The sequence below is a fragment of the Ranitomeya variabilis genome, chromosome 5 (assembly GCF_051348905.1).
Source record: "Ranitomeya variabilis isolate aRanVar5 chromosome 5, aRanVar5.hap1, whole genome shotgun sequence".
Taxonomy (NCBI): Eukaryota; Metazoa; Chordata; class Amphibia; order Anura; family Dendrobatidae; genus Ranitomeya; species Ranitomeya variabilis.
Window position 1 is genome coordinate 343,536,439 of NC_135236.1, and position 14,839 is coordinate 343,551,277.

At 42.8% G+C, this 14,839-nt stretch overlaps 1 protein-coding gene across 10 annotated transcripts in view; it reads left to right on the plus strand.

Annotated features, from left to right (window-relative positions):
- The window catches only part of KIF21A (kinesin family member 21A), a 227,489-nt gene that overhangs the window by 75,799 nt on the left and 136,851 nt on the right, over nt 1–14,839 (plus strand). For all 10 annotated transcript variants that reach the window (XM_077264819.1, XM_077264822.1, XM_077264826.1 and 7 more), the window contains exon 2: nt 14,269–14,491. In XM_077264819.1, coding sequence (XP_077120934.1) covers nt 14,269–14,491 — 223 coding nt within the window. The remainder of the gene's footprint in view (nt 1–14,268; nt 14,492–14,839) is intronic.

A 14,839-nucleotide genomic window follows, 5' to 3' on the forward strand; every position in this document is an offset into this window, starting at 1 on the left:
GGAAAGGGGGGGGGTTTCGGCACAAAAAAAAACTTGGCTTATACTTGAGTATATACGGTAAATAGGAATGCATAGCATACTGCTACAGCTTATGCTAGGTTCACACATAAACATTGCTTTTGGTTGGAGGTTTTGACGGAAACACTGTAAACCAGGATTCCAACAGGAACACCGACAAAATCCAAGATGGTGCAACCTTGGTCTCTGGCCTTTCCCCCATCAGTGTTCGTCTTTTTAGATGTGTTCAAAAAGTGTTGTGTGCCCATATGTCTACACATCTGAAAAGGTCTGACGGAGTCCAAAATCCCGTTTTGTTTTGTTTTTTTCCTGGTATTTGGATGGAAATCCTAATGTAGTACTCAGTTGGAGTAGACTGCATATGTGTGAACATAGACTTAAAGGATCTAGAAAATAATAGCAAAACCAAAGAGGAGATAAACTTTGAGAATGTTCTGAATATTCCTTACACAGTCTTGGAGACGTTTTGCAGGGAAGAGATTACATTGGCTTCGTTAAATTGTACACACTGTCAAGAAATAAATATAATTCTAATGGAGGTGGAAGGTCCACACCCTAGGTCAGATGACCAGAGAGATATGCAATCAATCAATCTGCTTTGCAGAGAAGTAGTAAGCTGGTTATACAAGTGCAACCATACAATCATGTGCACTAAATAACCGCCTAGTTACATGAGTGAGTATATATAATAATGCTATAAATATCAGCCTGGGTGTGTAAAGATGTACCGTATATTCAGTCTTACGCTACAATAACCAACCTGCAGCCAGCCCTGGATATATAACTGTGTACACAACCCTACAATGCCATACAAACTGGCGGTCAAGTTGACCTTGCCATGATGCGTAATAAATGACTAGCGGTCTGGTTTTAGTAACCTGGTTAGAGCCAGAAGTAAGCCAAAATGTACAAAGTTTAAAGAAAACTGGAATATAGCAGAATATGTATTAAAACATACTAGTCTGTCTGTCTGATGCCACCACTACCATGTGACCCAAAGTGGGAGGGAGAACCATATACAAAGGTGCCACTAGTTCCATGTATTGGATCCAGCCCACATCCTGCCCCAGGTGAAGAGCATATGCCCCTCAAGCACCTACAGTGCAGTGGCCATCCTGTATGGGTATCCCCACTGGTCGTTCTTGGTGAACCTACAGCTCACGTATCTGTTTTATGTCTAGAGCTAATTATAATTACTGTTCAACATCAACACATTTTCCTGAATTCTTTGTAAATGCATTAAAATGAGGTTATCTAAATTTCTATCACCGTAAGGGAGCGGAATATTACCTTATCGCTAAATCATTAGCTCTAGTTTTTTAAAATAGGAGATGTTTAGAAATTCATGGTTAGAATTTGAAATTTACAAAAACCTTACACACATTTATTGGGAACTTTTATGACAAACCATCATTACATGGGCCAAAGTACCTAATAATTAACTACATTTATTGCAATTTCAGGTTGGGCGCTTTCTCTCGGCTGCCGTTTGGTGTAGCTCTGGAGCATTCCTCTCGATTGTCCCGCAGTAGTCTCCTGCTGGTGTACTGCTATGTGTGGCACAGGCGATTGGATGATCGCAGCTTCAAGTCTCCTAAGGGGACTATTGAAGCCAGTGAAAAAAAACAAACAACAAATTCAAGTCACCCCCATTTTGCCCCATTGAAATTTGGTATCTCTGTGTTCAGAAATGTCCGCTCTATCAAAATATAAAGTAAATTGATCCGTTCGGAAAACTGTGTAACGAGAAAAAAAAATCAAAACATAAGAATTATGTTGTTTTGGCTGCCACAACATTGCAATAATATGCAATAAAACATGGTATCTACTCAAAATGATATCCAAAAAAATGTCAACTCGGGGAGCAAACAATAGCCCTAACTCAAGGTCCCGAAATAATGAGAACGGGTCTCTGAAAATGGTGACATCATCAAATGTTTTTTCTTACAAATTTAGGAATTTTTTTTCATAACTTAAATAAAAAAAAAGAACCTAGACATGTTTGGTATCTAGGTACTCGTACTAACCTGCAGAATCATGGCAGATTAATTTTAGCATTTAGTGAACATGGTAAATAGAAACCCCCAAAAACTATTGTGGAATTGCCCTTTTTTTTGCAATATCGCCACACTTTGAGTTTTTTTTCTCATTTTCCAGTACACTATATGGTAAAATAAATAGTGTAATTCAAAAGTCCCGCAAAAAACAAACCCTCATACGGCTATATTGATGGAAAAATGAAACATGTTATGACTCTGGAAAGAGAGAGAAGGAAAAAATGAAAGCGCAAAAACAGAAAATCGCAAGGTGATGAAGGGGTTAAAACAATTCCATGCTTCCTTCACTGCGGCCTGACTGTCATTGAACTGAATGTCCTTGTAGACTGCGACTCTTCTTTCACACTTCCGTTTTTACAATCTGCACAGGATCCATTAAGATGTTGAAATGACGGATCCTGTGCAGATTGTGGAAAATGTGTGCACTGGGCCCGTCTTTCTGACGGACTGGTTGAGGCTATGTGCACCTGTTGTGTATGCGTCTTCGCAGCGGAAACGCATACTGGTCATTCCATGTCAAGTGAACCAATGATTTTTACCTCTATATTTTTAATTCTTTTGAGATTTTGTTATTTAGTAATAGTGTGTCAGAAAATGCAAAATGTGAAGAAAAAAAATTCTAGATTTTTTTTTTAACCCCTTCACCCCCGGAGCTTTTTTTTTTCTTTCTTTCGCTCCCCTCCTTCCCAGAGCCATAACTTTATTTTTCCGTCAATATGGCCATGTGAGGGCTTATTTTTTGCGGGACGAGTTGTACTTTTGAACAATACCATTGGTTTTACCATGCCGTGTAACAGAAAAGGGGAAGAAATTCCAAGGGCGATGAAATTGCAAAAAAAGTGCAATCTCACACTTGTTTTTTGTTTGGCTTTTTTTCTAGGTTTACTAAATGCTAAAACTGACCTGCCATTATGATTCTCCCGGTCATTACGAGTTCATAGACACCAAACATGTCTAGGTTCTCTTTTATCTAAGTGGTAAAAAAAAATTCCAAAGTTTGCTTAAAAAAAAAAAAAAAAAATGGCGCCATTTTCCAATACCCGTAGCGTCTCCAATTTTTGTGATCTGGGGTTGGGTGAGGGCTTATTTTTTGCGTGTCGAGGTGGCGTTTTTAATGATACCATTGTGGTGCAGATACGTTCTTTTGATCGCCCGTTATTGCATTTTAATGCAATGTTGCGGCGACCAAAAAAACGTAATTTTGGCGTTTTGATTTTTGTTCTTGCTACGCCATTTAGCGATCAGGTTAATGCTTTGTTTTTATTGATAGATCGGGCGATTCTGAACGCGGCGATACCAAATATGTGTAGGTTTGATTTTTTATTTTTTTTTGATTGAAAGGGGGGTGATTTGAACTTTAAAAATATAAAAAAAATAAAAAATATATAAAACACTTTTTTTTTTTATTTTGGCATGCTTCAATAGCCTCCATATGAGGCTAGAAGAATGCACTACACCAATGTTCCCCAAGTCCGGTCCTCAAGAGCCACCAACGGGTCATGTTTTCAGGATTTCCTTAGTATTGCACAGGTGATAATTGCATCACCTGGACAGGCAAGCATTCAATCACCTGTGCAATACTAAGGAAATCCTGAAAACATTGTCTCTTGAGGACCGCACTTGGGGAACACTGCTACACGATCGCCTCTGCTACATAGAGGTGAAGCACAGATCACCTCTATGTAGCAGAAATGCAGGGTTGCTTTGAACGCCGACCACAGGGTGGCGCTCAAAGCAATTGGCCATCAACAACCATAGAGGTCTCAAGGAGACTTCTGGTTGTTATGGCAATGCACCGATGACCCCCGATCATGTGACAGGGGTCATCGGTGCGAGCACTTTCGGCTGCGCGGCCGGGAGCGCTAGTTAAATGCCGCTGTCAGCGTTTGACGGCGGCATTTAACTAGTTATTGGGCGCGAGCGGATCGCGATTCTGCTCGCGCTCATTGCGCGCACGTCAGCTGTACAAAACAGCTGACATGTTGCGGCTTTGGGGTGGGCTCACCGCCGGAGCCCACCTCAAAGCAGGGGATCTGCCAGCTGAAGTACTATTCCGTCAGCTGGCAGAAAGGGGTTAATTGATTTTCAAAGTTCGGAAAAAGTGTGAATTTCGGTGTTGCCTGCCTTTACATTTCTCCTCATAGCTCAGGCTAGAAAAAAGGTAGAGAAACAAAATAAATACCATTCTACTCAGATCTGTACAGGCTTTCACCAGATATGTCACAAGAGTATCTTTTAATATATGGGTAATATTTTACCCATGCGAACGCAAACGCATTTCTGAAAAAAACGTTTAATTTCAAAATGTCAAAAACTGCACATGTGCCTGCTATGCTCCTAACCCCATCTGTACCAAAATACAAGCTGGGATCGTGATGGGATCAGATTTAAAAAATAAAACTATTATAGTGTCAATTCGAAAATCTCAAATTCAGATCTGTTCAGCCTGTGGTCTAAAAGTGTGGGGTCTATATTTACCAAATAATCCATGATTGTTAGATATTACTGTATTATTTTATTATGTTAGAGTCTTAAGGCTGAGTCACACATAACGATATCGTTAACGACGCTTTTGGTGACGTAAGCAACGATCCCGCTAATGATCTCGTTATGTGTGACAGCGACCAACGATCAGGCCCCTGCTGGGAGATCGTTGGTCGATGGGAGTGATCAGGACCTTTTTTTGGTCGCTGATCACCCGCTGTCATCGCTGGATCTGCGTGTGTGACGCCGATCCAGCGATGTGTTCACTTGTAACCAGGGTAAATATCGGGTTACTAAGTGCAGGGCCGCGCTTAGTAACCCGATATTTACCCTGGTTACCATTGTAAAAGTTAAAAAAAAAAACACTACATACTCACATTCTGATGTCTGTCACGTCCCCCGGCGTCCACAGGGTTGACTGTGTCAGCACCGGCCGTAAAGCAGAGCACAGCGGTGACGTCACCGCTGTGCTCTGCTTTACGGCCGGCGCTGACTCATTCAGTGCAGGGAAGCTCTCGGCAGCAGCGCGTGCATTACCAGCGATCCTGCCGAAAGCAGTTTTAACCCTGTGGACGCCGGCGGGGGACGTGACAGACATCAGAATGTGAGTATGTAGTGTTTTTTTTTTTTTTACTTTTACAATGGTAACCAGGGTAAATATCGGTTTACTAAGCGCGGCCCTGCTCTTAGTAACCGATGTTTACCCTGGTTATCCGGGTGCTGCAGGGGGACTTCGGCATCATTGAAGACAGTTTCAACGATGCCGAAGTCGTTCCCCTGATCGTTGGTCGCTGGAGAGAGCGGTCTGTGTGACAGCTCCCCAGTGACCACACAACGACTTACCAACGATGACGGCCAGGTCGTATCGCTGGTCGTGATCGTTGGTAAGTCGTTTAGTGTAACGGTACCTTTAGAAGCAGGAGAGGACAGAGGAGAAAGCTTTGTTAGGGCTCAGCCTGAGAGTGAACAGAGGTAGAGAGTGACTGCGATGACAGGTCGGCAGCTCGGGCCTCCAGAGGCCATATTCACACCAAATCTTATCACCCAGGCAACTCCTCAACTGGAGGGAGAAAAATACTCTTAAGGCCGGTTTCACACGTCAGTGGCTCCGGTACGTGAGGTGACAGTTTCCTCACGTACCGGAGACACTGACACACGTAGACCCATAAAAATCAATGCATCTGTGCAGATGTCATTGATTTTTTGCGGACCGTGTCTCCGTGTGCCAAACACGGAGACATGTCAGTGTTCGTGGGAGCGCACGTATTACACGGACCCATTAAAGTCAATGGGTCCGTGTAAAACACGGACCACACACGGACCTTCTCCGTTTGCAGTCCGTGTGGCGTGCAGGAGACAGCGCTACAGTAAGCGCTGTCCCCCCCACTGGTGCTGAATCCGCGATTCATATGTTCCCTGCAGCAGCGTTTGCTGCAGAGAAAATATGAATAATAGTGTTTAAAATAAAGATCTATGTGTCCGCCGCCCTCCCACCCCCTGTGCGCCCCCCCCCCCTGCTGTTCTGAAAATACTCACCCGCCTCCCTCGCAGTGTTCTGTGCTGGCCGCCCCTTCTACTGTATGCGGTCACGTGGGGCCGACGATTAGTCATGAATATGTGGCTCCACCTCCCATAGGGGTGGAGCCGCCTATTCATGACTGTAAATGAGCGGCCCCACGTGACCGCATACAGGAGAAGATGGGGCCAGACCAGGAAGCAGCGACAGCCGACGAGGGAGCGGGTGAGTATTTTCAGAACAGCGGGGGGGGTTTGCACAGGGGGTGGGGGCGCGGCGGACACATAGATCTTTATTTTAAACAATATTATTCATATTTTCTCTGCAGAAAACGCTGCTGCAGGGAACATATGAATTGCGGATTCAGCACCAGATGCTGGTAGTACGTGTGGTACCCAGCACGGTGCGTGTGGTACCCAGTGGGCACACGGGAGGCACACGTGTGCCACACTGATGTTCACCAGAAACGCAGGGGCACACGGACACGGATAATTCCGGTACCGATTGTTTCCGGTACCGGAATTATCTGGACGTGTGGGACAGCCCTAACATCCAGTTCATGTATTGTACAAACCAGGACTACAAAGGGGAGGAGAGTTTGTTATAACATCGGTTAAGGCCCTGTCACACTTAGCGACGCTGCAGCGATACAGACAACGATGCCGATCGCTGCAGCGTCGCTGTTTAGTCGCTGTGTGGTCGTTGGGGAGCTGTCACACAGACAGCTCTCCAGCGACCAACGATGCCGAGGTCCCCGGGTAACCAGGGTAAACATCGGGTTGCTAAGCGCAGGGCCGCGCTTAGTAACCCGATGTTTACCCTGGTTACCAGTGTAAAATGTAAAAAAACAAACAGTACATACTCACCTTCGCGTCCGCTTCCTGCACTGACTGAGCACCGGCCCTAACAGCAGAGCGGTGACGTCACCGCTGTGCTTTCACTTTACGGCCGGCAGTCAGTCAGTGCGGGAAGCAGACGGCAAGGGACCTGACGGACACCGGAATGTGAGTATGTAGTGTTTGTTTTTTTTTACATTTACGATGGTAACCAGAGTAAACATCGGGTTACTAAGCGCGGCCCTGCACTTAGTAACCCGATGTTTACCCTGGTTACCAGTGAAGACATCGCTGAATCCGTGTCACACACACCGATTCAGCGATGTCAGCGGGACGTCAACGATCAAAAAAAGGTCCAGGCCATTCCGACACGACCAGCGATCTCACAGCAGGGGCCTGGTCGCTGCTACGTGTCAAACATAGCGAGATCGCTACTGAGGTCGCTGTTGCGTCACAAAACTTGTGACTCAGCAGCGATCTCGCTAGCGACCTCGCTTAGTGTGACGGGGGCTTTACAGGAAGCAGAACCTATCACAGGGACTCAGCAATACCGGACTGTCATCCCATGTAGTGAAGCAGAAATAAAGACAGTGAAGTCCATGAAGTGGCAGAAGGCGGCACACAATTGGCAATGCATGGCAAAACTGGTGATGTGACCTGTGACTATGATTGGCGCTGGTGGCGGCTACTGTGTTATGGACAAGATGACATTTCACCCACTAGAAGGGACACATTGATGATAAAAGGCTAGTGTAAAAACCTACTATTAATTGTTTGATTAGTTCATATTTTATAGAATGATGATTTAACTACTGTACTATTCTTAAACACTTCATGAATGACATGTTTAGCGATATAATAGAAAAAATTATTACATGTATAAATAGGTGGTAAAAATATTGGTTCTTTTAATCTTGTTTTTAACATATAATTAGGATCAGACTGTATTTAGAAATTCCCCTTTTTTTTCTTTTGGCTTGTTCAATGCATCAATGCATTCAGGTTGAAAATGCTGAGCAAGTTGTGTTATGATGATTAAGGCCTGTCCCACATGTCCAGATAATTCCGGTACCGGAAAAATCGGTACCGGAGTTATCCGTGTCCGTGTGCTCACGTGGCACATCAGTATGGCACACGTGCGGCAGCCGTGTGCCGACTGGGTACCACACGGACCGTGCACGAGACAGCGCTAGAGATAAGCGCTGTCCCCTGCATGTGCTGAAGCCGGAATTCATTCCTTCCCCCCCCAGCAGCATTTGCTGGAGAAAAGGAATGAAAAATCTTTGTTTTTTTATTTTTTGTGTGTTTAAAATAAAGATCCCGGTCACCGCCCGCCTCCCACCCCCTGTGCACCCGCCCGCTGGAAATCAAATACTCACCCGGCTCCCTCGATGCTTCCTCTCAGCGCCGCAGCTTCTTCCTGTATGAGCGGTCCGCCCCTATGGGAGGTGGAGCCGCATATTCATCACTGTAATGAGCGGTACCACGTGACAGCTCATACAGGAGAAGCTGCGGCGCTGAGAGGACGCATCGAGGGAGCCGGGTGAGTATTTTATTTACAGCGGGCGGGCGCACAGGGGGTTGGAGGGGGGTGGTGACAAAGATCTTTATTTCAACCTCAAAAAAACCACAAAACAATGATTTTTCATTTCTTCTCTCCAGCGAACGCTGCTGGAGAGAAGAAATGAATGGCGGCTTCAGCACCACAAGCTGGGGGGACAGCGCTTACTGTAGCGCTGTCTCCTGCACGGCACACGGACGGCACACGGACTGCATCCGTGTTCGGTACGTGTTTTACACGGACCCATTGACTTTAATGGGTCCGTGTGATCCGTGCGCTCCCACGAACACTGACATGTCTCCGTGTTTTGCACACGGACACACGGTCCGCAAAAAATCAATGACATGTGCAGAGACACATTGATTTTAATGTGTCTACGTGAGTCAGTGTCTCCGGTACGTGAGAAAACTAACACCTCACGTACCGGAGCCACTGACGTGTGAAACCGGCCTAAGATGTATTTATTCTGGCACTTCAGTAGTTGTTGTTTGCGTTTCTTTATTGTTACATATAAATGTTGAATGCAATAAGTTGTAATTTGAAAAGAAAAAAAGGAAGAAATTCACACAAACATAAAATCAGATGATTCAAGGCTTAAAAATAAAATACAAATTTGATAGGTCTCAAGTTGAATCCCTGTACAAATACAAACAAGAACACAAGTAACACAGTTGCATGTTTTCACAATTTTAAAACATACGTTTTTTTCACAATTGCGCATCAAAATTTAGAATTTGATTTCTCCAATACAAAATATAAAGAAATATAGTCTTGTTTCAAATGAAAGCCGGTACCGTTCTGAGAAAAATGATGCCTCTCCCACCTCTTTATCTTAACTGTAGCCCAAAATATGATAACAAATGTAAAGCCATAACAGGCCAAAATCCTTGCTTTTTCAAAAATTTAAAAATCTGTAAAAAATTAACTGAAGAAAAAAAAATAATTCAAAACTTTTAATTTGTAATTAACTAAAGTTGTACTTCATAAAAACAAAAAATAAAAAAAATGTAAAGACGTCAGGTAAAAAAAATATTCATATTTGGATCACTTGATATGGAATGACCCATACACAACACAAACCAGGTTTAAAAAAAAATAAAAAATCGCAGTATTCTCACCTACCGGCGTCCCGCGCAGCGATGCTCCCGGTAGGTAGCGTTCCTAGTAATACATTGTGAAATCGAGATTTCGCAATGTATTACTAGGAACGCTAGCTGCCGGGAGCATCGGTGACGCTGCGCGGGATGTCAGTAGGTGAGAATACTGGGATTTTTTATTTTTTTATTATTTTTAACATTATATCTTGTTACTATTGATGCTGCACAGGTAGCATCAATAGTAAAAAGAGAAAGCGAGAGAATTTCCCTGACGGGAAATTCTTCCACGCATGCTCAGTTTGAAAAGACTTGAACCGTCACTGGATTCCTGCTTTGCAGAGGCAGCGACGCTGACCGATTTTCCGACGTGCAGAAAAAAACGTTCCTCTGAACGTTTTCTCTGCCCGACGGACTGTTTTTTTTACGCAGGATCCAGTGCACGACGGATGAAACGGATGGCCATCCGTCACAATCCGTCGCTAGTACAAGTCTATGAGAAAATGCAGGATCCTGCGTTCTCAAAAATCGTTTCAACACAGAATCAATTAAGGAACAAGGAGCGTATATATAAAATCACTGAAGTTTATTCAAAATTATAAAATATAAAATAATGAACAAGTATATTCTGGATGCCTCAAACCAAGCTAGGAGATCAGCACAAGCTAATACACCAAAAAATCCTAAAGTATAAAACAATCTTCATATGGAAAAGAGTCCAAACAACCAAAATATATAATGGAATTACTCCTATCACATATATAGTACTAGTCCTATACTAGTTGTTCGCTGAGACACAGCCGAGCTGACACGCCATCCAGGTATTCAGAGTATCAAAGATAAGCACTTTTAGGCAACAGAAAAGCACTATGCACTTTATTAAGGAGTCTAATTAGGTGCACTCTTGATATGGGCAGAACAACTAGCATAGGACTAGTACTATATATGTGATAGGAGTAATTCCATTATATATTTTGGTTGTTTGGACTCTTTTCCATATGAAGATTGTTTTATACTTTAGGATTTTTTGGTGTATTAGCTTGTGCTGATCTTCTAGCTTGGCTTGAGGCATCCAGAATATACTTGTTCAATATTTTATATTTTATAATTTTGAATAAACTTCAGTGATTTTATTTATACGCTCCTTGTTCCTTAATTGGTTCTGTGTTGAAATGGTATGTACGGAGAGTGACCTATAGATATTTAGGTTATATGGTAAGGACTAATATGTATATTCTCAAAAATCGACGGATTGTTACGGGAGCTGAAAGACGGAAGTGTGAAAGAGGCCCAATGTGAATTGTGCAGCCTGTTCAATGAATACATCAGCCTGCAAGCAGCTGTACATTTTTTTATGCAGCTGTGCAAGATATTGCAGTGTTGTCCCCTTCACCTCAATGAAGGATATTTTATATGTTGGAATGCACCTACTAAAATACAGCGCAGGGAAATACTAATAAGGTTGCAAGCTGCAATCTCTTTAAACTGCTCATTGTCAGGGATACACAAATTGAACCCCCCAACTGTCTATAGTTAATGGTGTATACTGAGAATTACCCCTTTAATATCCCACTGATCTGTACCATTTTTAGCTAGGGACCAGTTAGGGAGCATTGATAAGCCAAGGTAATCATCAACTCTTATGTCCTATGGCACACCTGGCACGGGTAGGAGACCCCTGCAGTAGCCATCCAGACCAGGCTAGTAAATAGGAAAGTCAAACAAAAAATGTGTATGTTTTTTTATTGCAATATGAGACAAAATTGGATGGTTTTTGCATTTTGTATGCTCTACCCCTTCATGACTGGGAAATTTTCAGATTTTTACGCTTTCATTTTTTTCTCCTTTTTTTCCAAGGGTTACTTTTTTTTCGTAAGTCCATCAACATATCCATATAAAGGCTTATTTTTGTGTGGGACAACTAATAGTGGAATGGAAAAAAAGCAACACCAATGTTTTTTGGGTTCTCTTTTTAAGGCACTAATTATTCTGTAAAAATGACCTAACAATGACCAGCCCCATTCAGATAAGGTCATGGCAGTTAGTGTGTGTGTGTGTGTGTGTGTAGTCAGCTAAGCTCTCCTCCTCACCTAGCGCTGTTACCTCTGCTGTACTGCCTATGTCCCTACACTGCCTGTCCAGAGCTGAGAGCTACAAAGTGTCAGTAATCACACTTATGTATGTTATGCTCAACCTGTATTGGTTTTGCAGTGAAAGTGTGATAAGGGACTCTTGAGCTCTCAGGATAGCCAGTGAGGGAGGAGTGGGAGTACAGCAGAAGTGACAGTGCTATCTATGAGAGGATATCTGATAGAAAGTTTTGTAATGTGACTGCTTCTCCACTGACTGCCATGGCCTTGTCTGAAAAGTGTAAGTCATCTATGCTGTACTTCCAACACTTTTTAATCATGCAGGAGGTTAGTCCTGGAGATCAGTGCTGTCTGACATTATATGTCTCACACACTGAGAAACTTGCTCCAAACTATTGTGGAGGCTCGTTCTTCTTTTCCCCCTCAATGTTGTGTGCTTATGATTGGCCAGCATCATACAGGGGAAAGAAGTACACGCCTCCAGTGAAAACTCTCTGATAACACCCACTTGGACTTACCGAAAATTAGCTCATTACATACCAAATACTTTGCTAATATTTCTGTTACGCAAAGGAGAAATTGAAAAAAAAAAATGTTTTATTCATCTCTGCAGCCACTATTACATCATCTGTCCAGTTGGACTTGAAAAATTTGGTGAAAGATCCTCTTTAAAGGGAACATGTCAGCAGCATTGTGCTCAGTAACCTACAGACACTGTCAAGTTGACGCTGTTATACTGATTAAAATGACACCTTGGTTGATGAAATCCGTTTTGTGGGTAATCTGTATTTTCAGTTAATGGTATGCTCGTGCTCTGGGGCGGCCTATGGGGGGGCTTCATGTGGTGCTCTGCTTACATATGCATCTGCATGGTTTATGACAGGTGACTGATCCCTCACTGACCTGCCCCCTATTTTACAAACCGCATAGAATATTGTTGATATGATTTCCAAATTATTTAAATGGAAATACAAAGTTACCAGGTACGCACGTTTGTAGAATATTACTGCCGAATAATTTTTAAAAGGTAAATGAAAATGTAGTGTCCAAATGATGTCTATAACTGAATGGAAACCTAAATTTCCACTTGTGCACAGTTTACTGGAACACTACATTTTTGTGACGTAGCTGCGTTTTCTATGCTAATGCACTTTTTTTTAAGTTTTTTTTTTTTTTACCCCATCAACACAGAATGGAGACAGCAAGGAAGCATATACAGAAAAATGCATGTACATTTTTTGCACACTTAAGCCCATTTTCCATGAAGTGTACACAAAGTAAGAAATCCAGCAGTCCAGTTATTATTGGATCTCATATCCAGAAATGGGAAAAACCCTTCCTTTTGGAAATTATTTTTTTTCCTGCTTTGCTTTGATGCACTGTGCTCCCATTGTCATGCTTAGGCCATGTGCACACGCTGCGGATTCCATTGCGGAATTTTCCGCAGCGGATTTGCAAAATCTGCAGTGAAAAACCGCTGCGGTTTTTCCTGCGGATTTATCGCGGTTTCTTTTGCGGTTTCCTCTGCGAGTTTTCACCTGCAGATTTCTATTGGTGCAGGTGCAAACCCGCAGCGGAATCCGCACAAAGAATTGACATGCTGCGGAAAATAAACCGCTGCGTTTCCGTGTGTTTTTTTTTCCCGCAGCATGTGCACAGCGGATTTGGTTTCCCATAGGTTTACATTGTACTGTCAACTCATGGGAAACCGCTGCGGATCCGCAGCAAAATCCGCAGCATGTGCACATACCCTAAATATACATCCCCTCACAGACCATGAACCTAATGTTTTTGTTCTGTAGGGAGTTTTGTGAAATATATTACACTCTACGAATGTGTCTCTTTCTGCTTTTGAATGTTTTATAGCTGCTTAAGTGAATAGTAAATATTAGATTTTTTTCTCTGTAGATCTCTAGTCTTGCTGAACTCCAAATCTCTTGCTGCCAGTAATAAAAACCATAGAGCCAGTTTATAACATTTTGTATGACCTTATGCAGGAGTTATGGAGTTAATGAGGACCTCAGGTCACCCATTGATCCATCACTGACCTTCCAGTCTTTGCATGCAGTCGGCACATAGCCACAATGTTCAAGTACCAGACTTCTGACATCACTGCTCATTGATGGTTGCCATGATGCCAGTGATGTGGCATTTGGCCGTCCTCCTTCCCAGCATCTCGATACAGAATAGAGAGGTGACTGTGCAGATTAGCTGCTCTCTAATTAAGAAAATAGCATATTGGGCTGCCTGTTACTGTAGTTCCTAATGACTTGAGTCTGTCCATTCTTTATCTGGTTGGTTGCGGCATGCTCTTCACCTCTGTGGGCCCAGATATTACGGTACATGTTCCTTTTTTTTGTTTTGCTTATTCCATTAATATGCCTTAGTTTAGATGAAAAGGTTAGAAAGTTATATTTTCTGTGCTTGAAAATTCCAGAAATGTTATTGATTTTATATAAAGTAATAGTAAAGTGTGTTTGCCTACTGTACATGGCATATATTTCTGAATAGTTTGTATTCATTGTCCGAAATCGGTCACAGGGCACTCTGCGTTATTACCGTGGAGTTCTGTAAAGCTTGGCTTTAAACTTGTTCATTTTTTATTCTTTCAGAATTCGCCCGCAGCTTGCCAAGGAAAAAATTGAGGGTTGTCATATTTGCACTTGTGTGACACCTGGCGAACCCCAAGTCTTCCTAGGAAAAGATAAGGCATTCACCTTCGACTATGTCTTTGACATTGACTCCAGACAAGATGACATCTACATGGAGTGCACAGAGAAACTTATCGAAGGCTGCTTTGAAGGATACAATGCCACAGTCTTTGCTTATGGCCAAGTAAGAATTCCAGCATTGGTGTTAAAAGTGTAAATTTGTGAGGTCTTCCTTTGGCCCACATGCCTCCCATTAGTGTCAGCACAGCCACCCTTACTTTCACTTGGTATGTACTCTGATAAACACCCTTCCCTGGCAGGAGGCTGCATACAATCACTCTATTATTGGATGCTTGATGTACAGCTTGTCCCTCTTTTTCTTAGAGGGTCGTCCCACTAAAAGTATTATTCAAAGTTCAACACAGCATGTCAAAAGAGGTGCATGTTCAATATTCTTCTGTCAAAACAATGCATTTTCATGTGGAATAGTGACCTTGCTGTTTCTCCTGTGGCTTAACGTAGGTCCACCCTT